The sequence below is a fragment of the Scyliorhinus torazame genome, chromosome 22 (assembly GCF_047496885.1).
Source record: "Scyliorhinus torazame isolate Kashiwa2021f chromosome 22, sScyTor2.1, whole genome shotgun sequence".
In the NCBI taxonomy this organism is placed as follows: Eukaryota; Metazoa; Chordata; class Chondrichthyes; order Carcharhiniformes; family Scyliorhinidae; genus Scyliorhinus; species Scyliorhinus torazame.
Window position 1 is genome coordinate 104841560 of NC_092728.1, and position 23066 is coordinate 104864625.

At 44.7% G+C, this 23066-nt stretch overlaps 1 protein-coding gene across 5 annotated transcripts in view; it reads left to right on the plus strand.

The window, feature by feature from the left end:
- Positions 1 to 23066, plus strand: part of abl1 (c-abl oncogene 1, non-receptor tyrosine kinase) — a 229113-nt gene that overhangs the window by 143366 nt on the left and 62681 nt on the right. For 3 of the 5 annotated variants that reach the window (XM_072488806.1, XM_072488811.1, XM_072488808.1), the window contains exons 2-3: positions 6865 to 7029; positions 7857 to 8152. In XM_072488806.1, coding sequence (XP_072344907.1) covers positions 6865 to 7029; positions 7857 to 8152 — 461 coding nt within the window. The remainder of the gene's footprint in view (positions 1 to 6864; positions 7030 to 7856; positions 8153 to 23066) is intronic. The other 2 variants (XM_072488807.1, XM_072488809.1) reach the window with 1 other exon arrangement.

The window sequence follows — 23066 nt, forward strand, 5'->3', positions numbered from 1 at the left end:
AGGCAACAAAGTCTAATTAATTAAATCCCAAGATTAATTTGCGTTAGTGTTGGCGAGGCAAGTGTGCCAATTGGAATCCGTTCAGGAGGAATCGGTGCTTTTTTAAACATTATTTTGGTGTGACACATGCAAGATGCAAATTTTTTTTCTTTTGATAGATGTGGAGATGCACAAAAGGGATAGTTGCACTGAGTATGGAACATTTGTTTATCATTAAATACATTGAATAAAGCTGTTACTGAGTGGCGGTGTGGATTCGAACACTATTCCGTTAAACCTGAGTCCTGGATTTGAGCTCAGGGTGAACATCGCCTTCTTTGCTAACTGCAAGCCGTTAACATAAATAACTAAACAGTACTTGTGTGGATTTTCATTCTTGTCTGCAGCAAGTTGACCAGAAAGCATACTGCAAATTGTCACTGGGAGCAGTGTATCTATGTAGTAACCCACAGTGTCAGCAGACTTAAAAACCAGTGTTTGACACATTTCTGATTTTTGCGGTGATTGTATTGGATGGAACAATTGGATTTGATAGTAGGAATATTTCCGAAGGATGAAAGCAGATGAAGTGTTTACATTTCACATGAGATCATTGGTAGATTTTTTAATAGGCCTGCAGGATTATGCAATGTTATATAGACAGACGTTCCTCAATATTTTCTGTTTCGAAGCGATAACTCAATGAGCATAAGAGTTGAAAGTAATGAAACATTGTATTTATGGAATAGCTGCTTCCGCGATCAGAGGGCGCCCCGTGTCATTTCAGCTGACAGCCTGGGAAGTGCTTTTTGAACATAATCATACTTATGTGCCCTGATGTTGTATTTATGCTTATCTGTTCAAGTTAATCTTATTTTTCCACTGGGACAGCTGTTTTTAGAGAGGGTGGGATTAAATTGCAAAATTAAATATACATTCCAAGGCATCTTAAAATGTTCAGAACAAAAATAACGTTCTCGGCTCTGTTTTGAGTGTGCTGTGGAAGTTGCAGGTACTTTACCCTGTTTATCAGCTGCTTTCACTTTTGTTCCACCATAGATTCATTCTTATAGTTATTATGGCATCGAAGTAAGCCAATCTCGGATCGTGTTTTCGGGATCCTTAAGGGGGAGGGGGAGCAGCCCCAAGTCGTGGTCCACATAGGTACCAACGACATAGGTAGGAAAAGGGATGGGGATGTAAGGCAGGAATTCAGGGAGCTAGGGTGGAAACTTAGATCTAGAACAAACAGAGTTATTATCTCGGGGTTGTTACCCATGCCACGTGACAGCGAGACGAGGAATAGGGAGAGAGAGGAGTTGAACATGTGGCTACAGGGATGGTGCAGGAGGGAGGGTTTCAGATTTCTGGATAATTGGGGCTCATTCTGGGGTCGGTGGGACCTCTACAAATGGGATGGTCTACACCTGGACCAGAGGGGTACCAATATTCTGGGGGGGAAATTTGCTAATGCTCTTCGGGAGGGTTTAAACTAGTTCAGCAGGGGCTTGGGAACCTGAATTGTAGCTCCAGTATACAGGAGGTTGAGAGTAGTGAGGTCATGAGTAGGGTTTCAAAGTTGCAGGAGTGTACCGGCAGGCAGGAAGGTGGTTTAAAGTGTGTCGTCTTCAATGCCAGGAACATCCGGAATAAGGTGGGGGAACTTGCGGCATGGGTTGGTACCTGGGACTTCGATGTTGTGGCCATTTCGGAGACATGGATAGAGCAGGGACAGGAATGGTTGTTGCAGGTGCCGGGATTTAGATATTTCAGTAAGCTCAGGGAAGGTGGTAAAAGAGGGGGAGGGGTGGCATTGTTAGTCAAGGACAGTATTACGGTGGCAGAAAGGACGTTTGATGAGGACTCGTCTACTGAGGTAGTATGGGCTGAGCTTAGAAACAGGAAAGGAGAGGTCACCCTGTTAGGAGTTTTCTATAGGCCTCCGAAAAGTTCCAGAGATGTAGAGGAAAGGATTGCAAAGATGATTCTGGATAGCAGCAAAAGCAACAGGGTAGTTGTTACGGGGGACTTTAACTTTCCAAATATTGACTGAAAGCGCTATAGTTAGAGTACATTAGATGGGTCCGTTTTTGTCCAATGTGTGCAGGAGGGTTTCCTGACACAGTATGTTGATAGGCCAACGAGAGGCGAGGCCATATTGGATTTGGTACTGGGTAATGAACCAGGACAGGTGTTAGATTTGGAGGTAGGTGAGCACTTTGGTGGTAGTAACCACAATTCGATTACGTTTACTTTGGTGATGGAAAGGGATAGGTATATACCGCAGGGCAAGAGTTATATCTGGGGGAAAGGCAATTATGATGCGATGAGGCAAGACTTAGGATACATCGGATGGAGAGGAAAACTGCAGGGGATGGGCACAATGGAAATGTGGAGCTTGTTCAAGGAACAGCTACTGCGTGTCCTTGATAAGTATGTACCTGTCAGGCAGGGAGGAAGTGGTCGAGTGAGGGAACCGTGATTTACTGAAGCAGTCGAAACACTTGTCAAGAGGAAGAAGGAGACTTATGAAGGGGCTGTTTAGCACAGGGCGAAATCGCTGGCTTTGAAGGCAGGACAGCAGCACGGTTCGATTCCCGTAACAGCCTCCCCGAACAGGCGCCGGAATGTGGCGACTAGGGGCTTTTCACAGTAACTTCATTTGAAGCCTACTTGTGACAATAAGCGATTTTCATTTCATTTTTCTTTCATTTCATTTCATTTCATTTTCATTTCATTTTCATGTAAAGATGAGGCATGAAGGTTCAGTTAGGGCGCTTGTGAGTTGCAAATTAGCTAGGAAGGACCTAAAGAGAGAGCTAAGAAGAGCCAGGAGGGGGCATGAGAAGTCTTTGGCAGGTAGGATCAAGGATAACCCTAAAGCTTTCTATAGATATGTCAGGAATAAACAAATGAGTAGGGCCAGTGAAGGACAGTAGTGGGAAGTTGTGCTTGGAGTCCGAGGAGATAGGAGCGGTGCTAAATGAATATTTTTTGTCAGTATTCACACAGGAAAAAGACAATGTTGTCGAGGAGAACACTGAGACTAGAAGGGCTTGAGGTTCATTAGGAGGAGGTGTTAGCAATTCTGGAAAGTGTGAAAATAGGTGTCCCCTGGGCCGGATGGGATTTATGCTAGGATTCTCTGGGAAGCTAGGGAGGAGATTGCTGAGCCTTTGGCCTTGATCTTTAAGTCATCTTTGTCTGCAGGAATAGTGCCAGAAGACTGGAGGATAGCAAATGTTGTCCCCTTGTTCAAGAAGGGGAGTAGAGATAACCCAGGTAACTATAGACCAGTGAGCCTTGCGTCTGTGGGAAAAATCTTGGAAAAATTTATAAGAGATAGGATGTATAATCATCTGGAAAGGAATAATTTGATTAGAGATAGTCAACACGGTTTTGTGAAGGGTAGGTCGTGCCTCACAAACCTTATTGAGTTCTTTGAGAAGGTGACCAAACAGGTGGATGAGGGTAAAGCAGTTGATGTGGTGTATATGGATTTCAGTAAAGCGTTTGATAAGGTTCTCCATGGTAGGCTACTGCAGAAAATACGGAGACATGGGATTCAGGGTGATTTAGCAGTTTGGATCAGAAATTGGCTAGCTGGAAGAAGACAAAGGGTGGTGGTTGATGGGAAATGTTCAGATTGGAGTCCAGTTACTAGTGGTGTACCACAAGGATCTGTTTTGGGGCCACTGCTGTTTGTCATTTTTATAAATGACCTGGAGGAGGGCGTAGAAGGATGGGTGAGTAAATTTGTAGATGACACTAAAGTCGGTGGAGTTGTGGACAATGCGGAAGGATGTTACAAGTTACAGAGGGACATAGATAAGCTGCAGTGCTGGGCTGAGGTGGCAAATGGAGTTTAATGCAGAAAAGTGTGAGGTGATTCATTTTGGAAGGAATAACAGGAAGACTGAGTACTGGGCTAATGGTAAGATTCTTGGCAGTGTGGATGAGCAGAGAGATCTCGGTGTCCATGTACATAGATCCCTGAAGGTTGCCACACAGGTTGAGAGGGTTGTTAAGAAGACGTACGGTGTGTTAGCTTTTATTGGTAGAGGGATTGAGTTTAGGAGCCATGAGGTCATGTTGCAGCTATACAACACTCTGATGTGGCCGCATTTGGAGTATTGCGTGCAATTCTGGTTGCCGCATTATAGGAAGGATGTGGAAGCATTGGAAAGGGTGCAGAGGAGATTTACCAGAATGTTGCCTGGTATGGAGGGAAGATCTTATGAGGAAAGGCTGAGGGACTTGAGGCTGTTTTCGTTAGAGAGAAGAAGGTTAAGAGGTGACTTAATTGAGGCATACAAGATGATCAGAGGATTGGATAGAGTGGACAGTGAGAGCCTTTTTCCTCGGATGGTGATGTCTAACACGAGGGGACATACCTTTAAATTGAGGGGAGATAGATATAGGACAGATGTCAGAGGTAGGTTCTTTACTCAGAGAGTAGTAAGGGTGTGGAATGCCCTGCCTGCAACAGTAGTGGACTCGCCAACACTAAGGACATTCAAATGGTCATTGGATAGACATATGGACAATAAGGGAATAGTGTAGATGGGCTTTAGAGTGGTTTCACAGGTCGGCGCAACATCGAGGGCCGAAGGGCCTGTGCTGCGCTGTTATGTTCTAATCGGTCCACTGTGTCAATGCTGGCTTTCTGTACTGCAGTCTAATCAGTCCCGTTCCCCCCCCCCCCCCCACCTGCCATCTATCCCCAAAGCTCTGAAGTGTATTTCCCTCGAGTGCCCATCCAGTTTCCTCTTGAAATCTGTCACTATCTCTGCTGGCTAAAATACCCCCCCCCCCCCCCCCCCCCCCCCCCATCTCTTGCCCAAAACCTTAAATCCGTGTCCCCTAGTCCTTGTATCATCATCTGATGGGAACAGATTTTCTATGTCTATTCTATCCTCTGCATTTAATGTCACGCCTGAAGCCTTTCTGCATCAATGGATTTGGATTTGTTTATTGCCACGTGTACCGAGGTACAGTGAAAAGTAGGGTTCTGCGTACAGTCCAGACAGATCATTCCATACATGAAAAAAAACATTGGGCAAACATAAACACACAATGTAAATCCATAGAGACAGGCATCGGGTGAGCATACGGAGTGTAGTGCTACTCGGTAGAGAAGATGTGTGGAGAGATCAGATCAGTCCAGAAGAGAGTCGTTCAGGAGTCTGGTAACAGCGTAATAATGCATTTCATTGCAGTGGATTCCAAGCTTTTTGCGCTCATGATTTTGTTGATGTGTCCCATGAAATTAGGGGGTAGGGCTCAGAAAATGTTCAATGATCCCTGTTCCCACTCGTCCGTCTCCTGTAGATCATGACACATTTGGCAACTCCTTTCTTGCTGTCTGCCCAGATATTGATATTGCACTCCAAACAGTCTCAACCAGCCCCACACCCAGCAGATGGTGATTCTGTGTAGTTGATCAGTATATTTACTAGTCTATAATGAGTTGTTGCGTCCCTGAGTTAGTCCACAACAATTTGTATTTGTATAGCATTTCTAGCGTATTAGAAAATCCCCAAGCCACTTCACAGGAGTGCTGTCAAATAAAATTTAATCACGTTTGGACGGCTGACCCAAAACTCGGTCACAGAGTTACATTTTTAAGAAGAGAGGTGGATGGGATGGTGGGGTTTCTGAGCTTAAGGCCCAGCAGCTGGGGGCATGGCCACCAGTGGTAGTGATTTAAATCGGAGGCCAGAACTGGAGGAGCAGAGATTGATATCTTGGGAGGATTATAGGGCGAGAGGAATTTACAGATATAGGAAAGGACAAGACCACAGAGAGATTTAAAAGCAAGGATGAGATTTTTAGAATCAAGGCATTGCCGGACCAGATTCCAGTGTAGGTCAGCGAACATGGATAATGTAATTGTAACAGAAGGCTCAATTTACTTGTTTCAGTCATTAGCCTGATTCAAGCTACCAGGATAATCAAATTATTGCCTTTAGTCTGGGTCTCAATGAGCCAGGGACGAGCTTATTGATTTGTGCCTATCTCTGACCATACGACGCAGGAGCAGAAATAGGCCATTCGGCCCATCGAGACTGCTGCACCATTCAACAAGATCGTGACTGATCTGAAATGATAATCTTCAACTCCACTTTCCCACCTTATCCCTATAACCCTTGATTCCTTTACTGATTTAAAATCTGTCTTGAACAGGCCTTGAACCTATCTAATGACCCAGCCCCTACAGCTCTCTGCAGTAAAGAATTCCATAGGTTCACTACCCTTTGAGCGAAGAAATTCCTCCTCACCTCTGTCTGAAATGGACGACCCGTTAATCTGAGATTATGCCGTTGTAGACGGTAGATCTTAAATTCCATTGCTGTTCAGATTTAGGATCCTTAAATAAGCCAACAGCGCGAGAGCAGCCCTTTCCAAACCTCCAAGCATAAAAAAAAGCAAATGGGATGAAACAGCACAGCAGAACTTGGAGTTCAAATGAAACAACTTCTCTGGGTTTCATGGGTCAGGATGCAGGGCGACAGTTTGGGCATCCTGGTTTTCTAGACCATATTGGCTGTGCATTATCCGGCATGGAATGTTATGGGGAGAATCTCAAGAAGGCAGCAGTCATATGTCATACAAGTTCTTCGAATTCTGAGGATTTATTTCCTTTCAACTCCTCCTCGAATATCTTTCAAAATGCATCAAAGTGTAATTATCGGTGAGAACCTGACAGCCCCAGTGATTTTACCAGCTGTCGGAAGTATTTTGTGGAATGAGCCAAGTGTAATATTACAAAGCTTGGTCATTAAAGTGAATAGCTACCATCTGACTGGCGTAGCAGGGTTTAACTAGGTGCTTCAACGAGTAATGTGAACAAGCATTCTAATCTCCATTTTGTTTTCTTTCTAGAAGCTCTGCACCGTCCAGATTTTGAGTCACAGGGCCTGAACGAGGCTGCCCGGTGGAACTCCAAAGAGAACTTGCTTGCTTGTCCTAGTGAAAATGACCCCAACCTCTTTGTTGCACTGTATGACTTTGTTGCCAGCGGGGACAATACGCTCAGCATAACCAAAGGTGAGCAGCAAAACGACATGCTTCCGAAAGAAATTGCTGGATCTATTCATGGTCATCGAACTCGAGCTGGAATATAATTGAGAGACAAAGTGGGCTGGGTGAGAGGTGGGAAAGCCAGGGATGCCATGAGGAGGAGGCAGTAGATGAACCTAAAGGAGGAACACTGCATGTTAACCTAGGCTATTGCCCCAAGTCACCAAATCCCTGCTGATGGACATTTTGCTTGTACAAGCTGATGTTGTGATGAGGGGAAACAAAATATATAACTTACAAAGATATTAAATGAGATTTGGTTTGCCAGCACTTTTGTCACCAATGTGGTATCTAAATTACCTTTGAACCCATGCCACCTTACATAACCTCATGCAATTTATTTGGGGTTCCGAAAATATGTGCAATTGTTTATAAGTGCGCGACTTAATATTTGAAAGTTGGTCAACATTCCAAAATGAAAATTGTTCTTTGTCCTGCAAATTTCTACATCCACCTTTTAGATGGTGGCGATATTGTAGTTTTTAATCAGATTTTACAATTTGTCTCTCTAAATGTAACCACTTCTTTTTATAGTCTTTCCAAATATATAGTTATTGACCTCTTCTGATTATGGTTCACAACTAGGGTGAGATAGAAGTATAATCGTTGGTTTGGTTTGACATACCCTGAATAATGATTCACCTAACATCTAATTTGTAGCTTGCCGTAGAAAACTGTCCAATGACATCTAAGCTGCAAAGAAGACAGGTTGCTTCTATGTTCGTGCTTTGTCGAGCTTGTAATGCAGCAACTTGCGTATTGAGACCTCCAGTAACAGATTCTCTTTCTGGCAGGTGAAAAGCTTCGTGTTTTGGGATACAACCACAATGGAGAATGGTGCGAGGCTCAGACTAAAAATGGTCAGGGCTGGGTTCCCAGCAACTACATTACACCCGTTAACAGTCTAGAGAAACACTCCTGGTACCATGGACCAGTCTCCCGCAACGCTGCAGAATACCTCCTCAGCAGCGGCATCAATGGGAGTTTTCTGGTGCGAGAGAGTGAAAGTAGCCCTGGACAAAGATCCATATCACTTCGTTATGAAGGAAGGGTATACCACTACAGGATAAACACTGCGTCTGATGGAAAGGTATGTCTCCCACTCCTGGCTATTGACTTCCATTGACTTTGACGTGCAAAATATATCATCTTTGTATCAGGATTAACAACCGAGATGCCTATGAAGTTATCTTTATTGACCAAGGTTTTGTGGTGCTTCATGTAACTTGGTCATTTGTTGTATATAAATGGAACTTGCAGCATGTAAACAGGCCATCCAGCCCAACTGGTTCACATTTCTGTTTATCCTTCAAGTAAACCTCCTCCTGCCTTGTTGATAGAGTTCCACATTCTCACCACACTCTGGGTAAACCTTCCCACACTGTGGAAGTGCCTACACCACATGGACTTTTCAGTGGTTTATGGAGATGGTCCACCACCACTCTCTTGAAGGCAACTAGGGATTGAAAACAAACGCTGGTTTTGTCAATGATGATCACATCCGTTAGTAAATGTTTTTTGATTTCCCTATTGGTTTTAATACTGACTATCTTATATTTATGACCCCTGGTTTGGGCCTCCAGCACAAGTGGAAGCACCTTCTCTATCCTATCAAACATTTTCATAATCTTTTTTGCTCCTCATTCTTCATTTTATAAAGAAAAGGACCCCAGTGTGTTCATTTTTTCCCTTAAATTTAGAGTACCCAATTCTTTATTTTTTCAATTACAGGGCAGTTTAATGTGGCCACTTCACCTACACGGCGCATTTTTTTGGGTTGTGGGGGTGAGACCCACGCAGACACATGGACAGTTATCCGGGGCCGGGATCAAACCCGGGTCCTTGGTGCTGAGAGGCAGCAGTGCTAACCACTGTGGGGGCACATAACAAGGGCAAGCTGGAGCTTCAGCTTGTCCCTCCTACTAAACACTTTCCGGACAGCCTTGCTGTGCCTTCAGTGCTGAAATTCAATTTCTTTCCCTTTCACTGTGACCAGCCTCTGGCTGCACAGCTGAAGCCTATCGCAAATGACAAATTAGCCCATGTGTTGGTTGAGAGAGCAGTTCACAGCTGCAGGTTTTGTTTGTTGCTTGCACCTGCTGGTGGCTGCAGATGCCTGGAGGCTGCTGTTTCCTTCCTTTTCTGTCGCCAGAAAGAAGGACAATTTTTTCTAAGATGCCTGGGTCCTGGAACACCATGAGTCCAGAAGGCAATCCAGTTTGAAGCAAGAAGACGCTGCGATCCTGGTGCGTGACATTGTTCCAAATGGGCCACCTGTCACTGGAAGAAATCCCTGGTTCTCTTCTGGTTATGCCATGGGGACCTTTACATGCCCTTTTACCATGGGATATTTGGACAGAAGCAAATTTGTATCTCATTTAAGCAAGACAACAAAATATGCCTTTACTCGGGACTGCACTAGAGTCCACCTAAACCAAGTAGTGCCCGATACTTTCCAGCTCTTGAAACGCAGACAACTTGGTTTGGCGTGCATTCGTTTGACCTGCTTTGAATTTCATTTATTTGCAATACAGCTGCCTCACTGACGGATTTATTCTAAACCAAAGTGCTCAATATCTGTTTGCACCAATAACGTGAGATGCGTAATTTACCTGCAGCATAGATTTAAACATTGTGCCCGGTAATGTCCAAGGCACACAGTAAACGTTTACCAAAAGACCGCGATGCTGGAATTCTCGGTTGATTTACTGGACTGAGATTTGAAGCCATGACCTGCCTGAGAGAAAGTACAAGTCAGACTGACATTACTCGAGCAGACGAGGTTCACGTTCCCCAATGATGGCTACGTATTCTTTCTGTACTTGAAGATCAGTTACAGCACCAACGATCTAACAATGCTAAGCAAATAACTTGCCTGTTGAAACTGAGTTTCACTTTATTTTAATCACAGCTGACTTAGGATATAAACTGTTTAATTTAGGACTGTACTAAATAGGCAAAGTGCCTAGACAGGAAGAAAATCTGATTCATGCTTGGAAAACTTTCTTGCAAATAAGCTTTGTTATGGTCAGATACAGAGATACAGGAAGTAATATTATTATTGCATAGTTCTGAAGAAATTTGATCTTTTCTCTGACGTGTCTGGCCATTTCTATCCAGAGTTTCAGAATAAATAGTAGAGTTTCTAGAAGGATCCATGGCATCATTCCATTGTTGGTGTTTTAACACGGCAGATGTGTAGAATTAAAGAAGGCGGGAAGGACACAAAATAAGCAGCAAATACAGTAAGTCTGAGGCAAATCGGATTCAGATGTTGCTTTGCTGAAATTGCCCTTTTGTGAATGTTTTACTCCCTCAACATGAAATATTGTGGAATGGAAATTCAATTTGGATATTTGATTCCAGTATTTGGTGCTTTTCAATCTCAGGGTCACAGTTTTAGTAACATTGCTCAGCAGTATGTTGATGTAGAATTGGCCATTCACTTAGTGAAGCATTTTGAAAGGGAGCGATTTTAAAATCTGAATATGTTGCTCACTCCCACCACCCCTAGTTCAAGGGAGATTATCACTTGGGATGGAGATTACTTGCCGTTCCTTCGCCATTGCTGGCTCAAGGCCCTGGAACTTCCTACCTAATAGCATTGTGGGCCTACCACCACGACATGGACTGCTGTAGCTCAAGAAGGTGGCTCATCACCGTCTGATGGACAATTAAGTACAGGTAATAAATGCTGGCCCTGCCCCAGGCTCCCAAATCCCATGAACAGCTGAAAAAGGACAGTTGTAGGAGATATTACAATCTGTGCAAAACTCTATGCTTCGCTCCTATACACCTGAAAGGTGCAGCACTTTATTCTCCATTTAAAACTGAGAAGGGACACTGAGGTCTGTCTCAAGACCGAAGGCAGTCTCAAGGGGCTGTGACATGTCGGGTCAGGCCGTTGATCTGAGAAGCCCACATGAATGATGTAGTCCAGCCAGCTGCCAGTCACTGGAACTAAATTCAGAATTAACAAATTTCAAAGAGAAAAAAACTCAATTGGAAAAGAGGAGATGGAAAAGAGTTTCTGAGAATGGGATCCCCCCCCCCTCTCTCTCTCTCTCTGTCTGTTTGTGTGTCTCTCTCTGTCTCTCTCTCTCTGTCTCTCTCTCACTGTCTCTCTCTCTCTCTCGCTCTCTCTGTCTGTCTCTCTCTCTCTCTCTTGCTTTCTCTCTTTCTCTGTCTCTCTCCCTTTCTCTCTCCCTTTCTCTCTCCCTTTCTCTCTCCCTTTCTCTCTCCCTTTCTCTGTCTCTCTCTCTGTCTCTCTCTGTCTCTCTCTCTGTGTCTCTCTCTGTCTGTCTCTCTCTCTCTGTCTGTCTCTCTCTCTCTCTGTCTCGCTCTCTGTCTCGCTCTCTGTCTCTCTCTCTCTCTGTCTCTCTCTCTGTCTCTCTCTCTGTCTCTCTCTCTGTCTCTCTCTCTGTCTCTCTCTCTGTCTCTCTCTCTGTCTCTCTCTCTCTCTGTCTCTCTCTCTCTGTCTCTCTCTCTCTCTGTCTCTCTCTCCCTGTCTGTCTCTCTCTCTGTCTCTCTCTGTCTCTCTGTCTCTCTCTCTGTCTCTCTCTCTCTCTCTCTGTCTCTCTCTCTCTCTCTCTCTCTCTCTCCGTCTCTCTCTCTCCGTCTCTCTCTCTCCGTCTCTCTCTCTCCGTCTCTCTCTCTCCGTCTCTCTCTCTCCGTCTCTCTCTCTCCGTCTCTCTCTCTCCGTCTCTCTCTCTGTCTCTCTCTCCCATGATGAAGACTCCAGCTTTTAGCTTTGTAAATATTTTTCAAATCAGAGTATTGCTGAGGGCATCCACATTGAGTTGTGCTTTCAACAATTTGCTCCTCAGTCTCCTTTTAGCAAAACATATTATTCATAGAATCCCCACAGTACAGAAGGAGGCTATTCAGCCCATCGAGCCTGCACTGACCTTCCGAAAGAGCACTGCCTAGGCCCACACCCCCACCCTATCCTCGTAACCCCAGGCATTGATTATGGCCAATCCACCTAACTGCATCTTTGATGTGGGAGGAAACCAAAGCACCCGGACGAAGCCCACGCGGACATGGCGAGAAAGTGTAAACTCCACACAGACAGTCACCCAAGGCCAGAATCGAACCCGGGTTCCTGGTGGCAGCAGTGCTAAGTACTGTGCCATCCTGAGTTATCGGGGCTGCTAGTTAAGAGACTGCTAGTTACTGGACGGGAGAAAACCCAAATTCAATCCACCACTCTTCAGTATATGCTTGCTGTAAATTATCAAACGGAAGGAGAGGGTCTGGACATTCTGGATATTGAACGTGAGGAGATGAACTTTGAATGTCTAAAATTCAGAGCTTTGTATAACAATCAAATCAATCACCTTTAAGTACAGTTGAATATTTTGTTTGTATTTTTCTGTCTAAATATCTATATGTACAGAAATGAAATGTGATCTGGAATATATGAAGTGTCCATGTGAGAACAATGACAGAAGGTCTCCGTGAACGTTCCTAGCGAGAGGGGAATCTGTGTAATAGAGAATGTAGCTGGTTAGAAAGTGGTGACAATTGAAAGGGTTTAAGCAGTGCTTTTCCCTCCTCCAAAAGCTGGTTCAAAGTATGCACGCTATTCTCTGTTATCTGAATAGTGGAGTAATGCTGCTTCATTCACCCACCGAACGGCACGGTAGCACAGTGGTTAGCACTGTTGGTTCACATCTCCAGGGTCCCAGGTTCGATTCCCCGCTGGGTCACTCTGTGTGGAGTCTGCACGTTCTCCCTGTGTCTGCGTGGGTTTCCTCCGGGTGCTCCGGTCTCCTCCCACACGTCAACAAAACGTGCTTGTTAGGTGAATTGGACATTCTGAATTCTCCCTCTGTGTACCCAAACAGGCGCCGGAATGTGGTGACTAGGGGCTTTTCACAGTAACGTCATTGCAGTGTTAATGTAAGCCTACTTATGACACTAACAAAAATTATAATTAAAAAAAAATGGATAACTATGGATAACAGAACATGCAAACACACAAAATGCCGACACTACTTTTCCCTCTTACTCTGGCTAAGTGACAGCATAGAGAATGTCAGCAGAGCTGGTAGTATATCAGCACTGTGACTTTCAAGTATGTTCCTTCCTACTCCTCTCAAGGTGATGATGGACACCTAACCACCATTTCCGAGCCAAAGGAGTGAGTTATTTGATCTTGGAGGGTATTATAGCCAAACCAAGTTTTTGTCTTCCCTGGAACGACCGTCAGAAATATTGAATGAAAATTAGAGTAAGCTATTTGGGCTGAGTTTACCTTTGCTTAGTTCAGGGGACATCAACACTAATTATAATTCCAGTCATGGCTCAATTGGTAACACTGTCATTTCTGTGTCAGAAGATACAAGATCAAGCCTCACCCCAGAGACTTAACATAAAAGCCCAGGTTGACACTCCCAGTGCAGTACTGAGGGAATGCTGCGCACTCAGTGGTGCTGTCTGAGGCATTAAGCCAACTAAAATCAGCTGACTCAGCACAGACCTGTGATGTTTTTTGTGTTGCTAATTTTCAGGTGGTTGGCGTAGTGTTTACAGACCACAAATAGCTTTAAATTGAACAAAGCTATAAATTTATTAACACTACTTATTTGGATTCGACACTTACTCCTACATAATTCACAGTTGATAATAAACATATAATCTACACTCATCTGCTAATCTCTACGCTATTACATTAACGATGATCTGTTCTCACTCACTATCTTTCCTTCAGTCTGTTCTCTAGCTTTCTCCTCAACCTCTCCCCACAAGGCTTAGCATCAATATCTTGTATATTTGTGCATCCAGCGCCCTCTAGTGATTGATTTAGACATTAAATTAACCCTTGCCGTTCTTCTATTTATGATAATGTCACAAGACCTGTGAGTGAATCTCACCGACAGTCTGCATGGCTCAGAGGACTCTACTTGGATTGTTGAGGCGGAGGGGGGGGGGGTGGTTATAGTAAACAGGAAATCCCAGATTTCAATCTTTGCTTGCAATAAATGTTCTATGTATAGGGCATTAAACGTCTTTGTGTTGCCTTTCCCCTCCAATAAAGAAACCAGTCATTAACCATAATAGCAACTGATCGTGTCAAGCTTTTGGATCTTGTATCAGTATCATCAGATTATACCATGTTAGTAAAAATCACAGTGTTACCATTGGAAAATAAATTGCACAGATTGAGGTATAACATTTGGTAGGGAGGCCATGAGGGTATTTCAATTTGGGTCTTTTGTGCTTCAGGAACCACCTGGTTCATCACGGGTGTGAGATCTCAATTTGAATGCCAATGGATTGGATGTTTCCACCAGCAAGAAAGAATGTTGAATCGTTGTCTTGAATAGGCTTCTGCAGTTGTTTTGTAAAACTTGGACAGCCCATCACTGGAGAAAGTACTGACTGAAAATAATCTGCACCCGTTTAACCAAATTTGAATACTGACTTGTGCTTCTCTTGTTGCCTTTTCAGTGTGTTGGTGCAAGTGTTGAAGTGTTTATGGCTTTGTGAGATGAACAGTGTGGCTCCTGACATGTGCGTGGATGAGACTTTTGTTCCTTGACGTACTTTTTTGGAAAAGAAAAAAAGAAAGATCTGCATTCTTGTGGCACCAAATTGACCTAAAGTTCTTTGTAGCCAATAAAGGGTAGTTCCTACTGTAAGCATTTTGGAGAAAACATTGGATTATTTTAACATTGGTGCAGTTAAATTGCAGATGTTTATTGTTGAACCGTGAAATCATGATGTATGTGACAAACAGCAAGTGCAGACCTAAACGATGATCTTGTAATTGCTCAGAGGAAATACTGCAGGAAATTTTTGGGCAGGAGGGTAGCACAAGTGATTAGCACTGTGGCTTCACAGCGCCAGGGTCCCAGGTTCGATTCCCTGCTGGGTCACTGTCTGTGTGGAGTCTGCACGTTCTCCCCGTGTCTGCGTGGGTTTCCTCCGGGTGCTCCGGTTTCCTCCCACAGTCCAAAGACGTGCGGGTTAGGTGGATTGACCATGATAAATTGCCCTTAGTGACCAAAAAAGGTTAGGAGGGGTTACTGGGTTACGGTATAGGGGGGAAGTGAGGGCTTAGGTGGGTCGGTGCAGACTCGATGGGCCGAATGGCCTTCTGCACTGTATGTTCTATGTAAACTATGTAAATCCCAGTATTGAAATGGAACTCAACTAATTGATTTGTGACCATAATAAGCCCTGCCAAAATCCTGAAATTTAATTCTCTTTTAAGCAAAAAAGGAGGCACTGTTATCTGGGTTTGAAAACTTAAGTCTGAAACCTCAGTAATATTGTAACTGGTTGTCCCTGTACGATATCGGCACAATATCCATCAGCAACAAAAAAAAATCCCTTTCTTTTATTTAAATCAAATGTATTTTGTGTGTTGTCTGTGGGTTTTGGTTTCTTGTTCAGTGGCAACACATTCGCACAGCGGTTAGCACTGTTGCTTTGCAGCGCCAGGGTCCCAGGTTTGATTCCCGGCTTGGGTCACTGCCTGTGTGGAGTCTGCACGTTCTCCCTAGGGGCTGGTTTAGCACTGGGCTAAATCGCTGGCTTTTAAAGCAGACCAAGCAGGCCAGCAGCATGGTTCAATTCCCGTACCGGCCTCCCCGAACAGGCGCCGGAATGTGGCGACTAGGGGCTTTTCACAGTAACTTCATGGAAGCCTACTTGTGACAATAAACGATTTTCATTCATTTTCATTCATTCAAAATACCTTAAAATGTTTCAGTAATGTTATCAAAGTTCAGATTTGTTTTTTGTTTGTTGGATATTACATTGGAGAAGCTGGATTGGGACCGGATTTGCTGTTGAAATAATGCATCCTAAGCCAATGACTCGGCAATCATTCCCTTCCTCCCACCTTGGAATTCCGTAACAGATTCCAGTCTGTTATCATGAACTGTCATTTTGAAACCAGCCACAAGACCGATACCTGGAGCTCAAAAGTTCTGGGGAGAGACTGTTGATCCCTCTGCTCCTTAAACCCCAAACCGTTGACACCTCCTCCTAATTGCCCCTCTTTTCTTTCCATAAACCTCTGTGCCTTGGGGCATTTTTTTTTTTGTTCAAAAACATGGGTATAATTTTTTTATTAAGTGTTCTCAAAGTGCAAGATGACACTGTGGCAGAGGTATCTTGAGAAGATAGTGTCCCTTTTCCTTCAACCACTGTAGTCCACGTGATGTTATCATAATGTTTGAGAGTTAATCCAAGATTTTGGCCCCAGCAGCAGTACAGGATATGTCCAAATCTGGATGGTATATGACTTGAAATTAGTATTTCTGCTCTTGTCCTGAGTGTTACGGGGGGGGGGGGGGTGTAAGGTGCTGTCGAAGTATTATGACTTGTTGCTGCTGGTCGATTGTCCACACTGCAACCTCATTGGATGGGTGGTGGAGGGAGTGGATATCGATTCCAGTGAAGGGAACTGCTTTGTTATAGATGATATTGAGCTTCTTGAGCTGCACCCATTCAGCCAAGTATTGCATCACCCTCTGGGGTTTGGAGATGGCTACAGGGTGAGGAAGTGAGTCACGTGCTGCTATTATCCCCCTCCTCCCCCCATCAAGAGTAATTTGAACCGCGGTTATATGGATCCAGCTCATTTTGGCGTTTAGTTCAGAAAGTCAAGGCCCCGCCACACACCTGGAACACACAATCAATGCATTGTTGGAGATTGGTTTTCGAATGAGATGTAAAAAACTGTGTCCCTGTCTGCCACCTCAGGTGGATGCTAAAAACATACTTCTGGTACTGTTGCCAGAAGAGCAGGGAGTTCTAATGTTCTGTCCAACAGTCAAACCGCAACCAGCACAGCCCAAAAACGTATGATCTTGTTATTTATCCAAATGTTACTTGTGGCACCATGTGTCATGTTTGCGCATATAGTGGGCAGAGCAGTGGTTAGTGCTGCTGCCTCACGGCGCCAAGGTCCCAGGTTCGATCCCGGCTCTGGCTCATTGTCCGTGTGGAGTTTGCACATTCTCCCCATGTTTGCGTGGGTTTTGCCCCTACAGCCCACAGATGTGCAGGGTAAGTGGATTGGCCACACTAAATTGCCCTTTAATTGGAAAATATTAATTGGGTACTGTAAAAAAAATTTAAAAAAAAATGTTTTAATCCAGTGTCTTTGGTTTGATCCTGATTAAGTAAATGTTAACACAAATAACCTTTCATTATTTAGCAATGATTAGTATTAAATTGGCAACAATACAACTATACTGAAGTATATATATATATATATTGAAGTATATATATATATATATATATAAATATATTACACTGTGTATATACACATGCAGACAACATAGAGGAAAAGGGTGTTGGAAAGGGACGAAAAGAATAATGAAATATAAAAGTTAGGGATCTTTGACATCATATGGATATCTTCCACCTAGTTCCTTTCTTCACTTTAGACCTTCAGTTGGATGTTTTCTTTTTCTTCAACTTGTAATGACCTTCACTGTAGACCCACAGAGCCAGCAGGCAGCCAGCAGCCGAGAGGGAGAAAACACAGCTTCTTACTTCAAGGGTCTCGTGTCTCCCGCTGGGTTCTCTCCGAAAAACCCCACCTGACAGGAACCAGTCTGCTCGGCAGAACACACTCCCTGGCCACCCCATTGGCTGCAAGGCAACTAATCAAACCAAATCCCACCGATCTGCTGGGTGCTTGAACGTCTGGGATTTCTTTTCCCAAATGCAAAAGTGCGACATATTTGAAACTTTGAATTCTCCGTTTGACTTCAACATATATCTCAAATAACAATCCCTGGAACAAAGAAAGCAATGAAGATAGAATAAAAGGCATAGGAGCAAAGAGAGAATCAAATGGAAGGACTCTTAACAATGTCTACAGTTAAAGAAAGAGACACTTGGGGATATAACTAACGAGGAGTTTAAGGCACAGTTTACAGCGTGTTAAGGCCAAGAAGACAGACGGTCTGCCTGTGAAGTGGGGGAGCAGGATGGACACTAATTCACACGAGGGCTCAGTCAGAAGACTGAAAGGCAGGAGCTGAAACACACGGCTGGGGGAGGGCGCAGAGGGAGCAATGCACCCGACCGTGGAAGGATTTGTAAACCAGGAATTCTGGATTCAGTAGCTATGTCTAGAAGTAGTAGTGGGAAAACTAACAGTTTGGTGGCACCAGGTTTGCTGTGAAAAATATATTCCGTTGCTTAGTGTTGTTTCCTCATCCTGAACATGCTGGTTATTAGCAGGAGAGCTGGCAATAACTGGCATCACTCCAGCACAGTTTTCCTCCGAAGCACTAAAAGCGAGGTGCCAAACTTTATGCATCTAATTTAAGTTCACAGCCAGGCATCTGAACTTGGGTGAAGCTTGAAAGCAGAGTATGTTCAGTAGTTGCCTTCAAGTTCGGTGAGGTCCATTATTCATTAGATTCAAATGGGGATACTGATAAAATTAATAGTCACCTGTGGTGTAGCTGGAAATGTTGTCAGAATTTCGAAAGTAACACATGTCAAGTATGTGATGGGAGTGGGGGAGGGTCTTAGGCCATGGCACTGGTCCCCGGTGGTGTTGATATTTGAAGGGAATGTCGGGAAGCGCTGGAGGATTTGGTTGCAGCTGTGCAGTCAACAGACATTGTTTTTATTCTAGTGACGCAGGAAACCATGTAGAAGGGAAGAAAAAAAGCACTGCCTTCAGCCGTCTGCACTTGCCGAGACCTCGGAGATTAGCTGACTACTGGTTCTGCAATTGCTTGATCCCAACTATTTAGGGAGAGGAATGCCTGATAAAATTCTTTGCAGGGGGTTGTCAGGGGACTGGAAACTGGTTTGCACTGGAATAGTCATTCCACGGCTGCATGTGCAGATCCTGACGCTACATTCATAGCAAAAATGTTTTTCAAACCCCCCACCACCCCCATCAAATCTCCTACAGGAAGGCCAGGCTGACACGCACTTTGTTGGTGTCTCATTCCAGTGCTTTGGATAGTAATCTTCTGGCAAAACGCATTGGCATCAAGAGCAGCACGGTAGCACAGTGGTTATCACTGGGGCTTCACAGCGCCAGGGTCCCAGTTTCAATTCCCGGCTTGGGTGACAGTGCAGGGAGAATGGCTCCTGACGCCGAAATGACAGCAGGCGGCAGTTTCTCCAAATCGGCGTCATTGAGACGCGTGCGGCGCGTAGTCGCCAACCCCATTGGAATGCCCGCGATGCTTCACCTCCAATAGGCCAAGTTCCTGACGGCGCGGGCCACATGTGGTCTCAGCGGTCATGAGTCTGGCGTAGCAGCTGCGGAGGGAGAGAGGGGGCGTGTGGTCAGTGTCCAGCACAGCCACACTGGGGCGAGATCTGTGCTGCTAGTCGGGGGGCTTCTGCCAGGGCTGGGGGGGGGGGGGGTAGTGGTGGCGGGTGGCCAGGAGGTGGGCTGTGGTTAGGGTGGGCGGGTATGCGGTCCAGCACAGCTGGCACCATCTTTTCTAGCGCGATCTATGCGTGTGTGGGGGGGTGTAGGCATATGCGCACCTGCAGCTTGTCAGCCCTGCGCATGTGCAGCGCGGACCCAGCGATTCTCCCGTTTTCCATGCCTTCCCCAGGTGTTTCACGCGGCGCCGGTGCCAGCCCCTCACCGGTAGCGGAATTGGTGCGGGTTTTGCGCCGATTTTCCCGTCGTGTTACGCCACGGATCCTCCGTTGACGTCGGCACTTAGCCTCAGGAACGGAGAATCCAGCCCAGGGTGTTTTCAGTCATTTAGGAGGTTATGGGCGAGGGGCTTGATTTGTAAGTAATGTTAGGTTGATGCTGTGGCAGGGTGGCACAGTGGTTAGCACTGCTGCCTCACAGCGCCAGGGACCCGGGTTCAATTCCAGCCTCGGGTCACTGCCTGTGTGGAGTTTGCACTTTCTCCCCCTGACTGCGTGGGTTTCCTCCGGGTGCTCCAGTTTCCTCCCACAGTCCAAAGATGTACAGGTTAGGTGGGGCTATGGGATCACGGGGATAGGGGTTGGAGTGTGTGCCTAGGTAGAATGCTCTTACTGTGGGTCGGTGCAACCTTAATGGGCCGAATGGCCACCTCCTGCACTGTAAGGTTTCTATGATTTTAGTTTGTTGCAGTAAAAGATTGTTATCATTTGAGTTTGTCACTGGGGCTTCAAGTCTCTTTAAACATTATCGGTATCTACAGGGATTGTAACATATCGCTCTAGAAATGCGTGGTTTGCTTCTTAAATCCCCGTGTCAACCTGGGTTACCTTTAATGACTTGATGCTCCGAGATCCTTTCCTCCTCTAACCTTTTTAGATTCTTATTTTCTATATATTTTCTACATTGGGCAGCACGGTAGCATTGTGGATAGCACAATTGCTTCACCGCTCCGGGGTCCCAGGTTTGATTCCCGACTTGGGTCACTGTCTGTGCGGAGTCTGCACATTCTCCCCGTGTGTGCGTGGGTTTCCTCCGGGTGCTCCGGTTTCCTCCCACAGTCCAAAGATGCGCAGGTTAGGTGGATTGGCCATGATAAATTGCCCTTAGTGTTCAAAATTGCCCTTAGTGTTGGGTGGGGTTACTGGGTTATGGGGATAGGGTGGAGGTGTGGACTTGGGTAGGGTGCTCTTTCCAAGAGCTGGTGCAGACTCGATGGGCCGAATGGCCTCCTTCTGCACTGTAAATTCTATAATGTGCAACCTCTTTATTTTACCTGCCAAAACGTAATACCTCACATTTATGTTGAATATGTTTGCTTAGAGTCATAGATATTTACAGCCCCCCCCCCCCCCCCCGTTCCAGATACTCCCCACCCTCTTGCGTGAAGAAATTTCCCCTCTGGTCTCATCTCTCCCCTTTCACCTTAAGAACCTATGCCCTCTAGTTTTAGATGCTCCTAAATGATGCAAAGCTGGAGTTCAGGAATAGCACCTCTGTTTCCCCCAAATTGGTTCTTAAGTGAATCTATTTCTGTTCTTCATGATCTTCTGCATTATGTGGCTATCTTAGATGCAAGTACAAGGTAACACACTGGGCTTGGGTTTGTTACCTTTTCCTCCTGTTCCATTGATTGTCAGTGGAAGATGTGCTGGCTGCATTAGTGCATCTTGATCTGGGTTAAATATATGTGTTGCTCTGCCTAATTCAAAAGAATTTCTAGTACTGCTTTCGAATCCGGTGACCCTGCTTTCAGGACTGATTTGATTTAACTTTGCCACGGGCAGCTTTGTTACAAAGCGTCTGAGCCACACTTCGCTTGCAGGAACAGCTAGTGTAGTTTACAGCAGTGGTCACATTAAAAGCACAGCTGACTAACACATTCTTTCAAATCTCGAGTATGAAGATTATAGGGTCTCGGAAACCATTTGCATCTAATTGGCTGTGAAATACTTTGAAACATTCTGGGGACGTAAAAAGTGCTCTGTAGAAACAGGATGAGACCATTCAGCCCTTCAAACATGCTTCACCATTCATTAGGCAGATATGTATTAAATGGAAGTGCTTTATTTTTAATTTTCTTTTCAAGTTGTTCAGCTCCTATATTTGTTGCCTCTAGAATTGAAATCACTGCTCCTTTGAGAGAATCATACAGTCTGCCACTTCTGTGTGTCTTCAGTACAGGTTAAAAACAACAGCAAAATCATTAACTTGTATTTGGAGTTCTCACCCAGGACTGTGCATTATATTTAGACACATTTAGGGCAGCATGGTGGCGCAGTGGTTAGCATTGCTGCCTCACGGCGCCGAGGTCCCAGGTTCGATCCCGGCTCTGGGTCACTGTCCTTGTGGAGTTTGCACATTCTCCCCGTGTTTGCGTAGGTTTCGCCTTAAATTGCCCCTTAATTGGAAAAAAAATAATTGGGTACTCTAAATTTTAAAAAAATGTAGACACATTTAGAAATGTATTTGTCATTCCAGTAGCTCATTCCCACAGGATTATGAAATGCGGTCCTGAAATAATTTTAAAAATTGAAGTGGGTGTTTATTCATGGTTAATATATTATGTTTATTGATGCAACAAGACCGTTCGGTAGAATAGCCTTGCTGTGAAAGCCACTTAATCAGGGCCTTTGTGCTGCCATCCTTTGCTCTGGTGTTGCCCAGTCTGCATTGCAGTGCACCTTCAATTGGGTAAAAAAAGGATAAAAATAATTACGTAGAATGAGTTTCAAAAGAAGAAAATGTATGACTGGAGGTGGTGAATGCCGTACCTGCAAAAAGACAGCCATGGTTTGTTTGATCAATCAAAAGCCAACATGTACCTGGGTGATTACAAACATCCCTCCAAAGAGATGCTGGAGTTTCAAAATACAACACCACCAGGGGCTCCTTCAAAAGATCTCCTAGAACTTGAATATTAGATAATTAATGTTCTCTTAAACTCAGCAATCTGCATTAGCGGCATTTGAAAGAATGTACCACACTGTTTCAACAGCGTCGTGATTAATGTGGAAATCGCTGTAGTTTCACTTCCCTAAGCTACACACATGCTGACTGCTCTGAGTAATTCATCGTAACTCAGGGCCCACTGGCGTTGCAGTGGCTACATTTCAATGGTCATCTGTTGTCTGTAAAGTGATTTGGGACGTCCTGCCGTTGTGAAAGGCACTATGTTAATGCAAATTTTTATTTTCTTTCAACCTCTTCAGTCATTTCTCCCCACCTCCTGGCCTCTCCAGCTTCCATCCCTTTATTGTAATCCATTGTACACAGCTAGTTTAAGCATTTTCTCAACTTGCTGCAATTGCTGACTGAATTGTTTTTTTTTCATATTTGAAATTTAGCTAGAAACAAGCTGAAAACATAACCGGTGTCCTGACTGGTTATTGGAGCATGTCAGCTGAAGTCTGCAAGTCTGTTTAAGATGGGCATCAACATAAAGATTGCAGCAGAACCTGCTGAGGGAGGCCTCCGTCAGGAATGCAACCTGAGGCTTTCTCACATTACTCCAGTGTGTTGTTGAAGAGGACCTGGCTCAGCTGTTCAATAAAGCTGATCACCAGGATCGCAAGCAGCTCAGCTTACAGTAACATTTTGTGAATTAAAGAAAAAA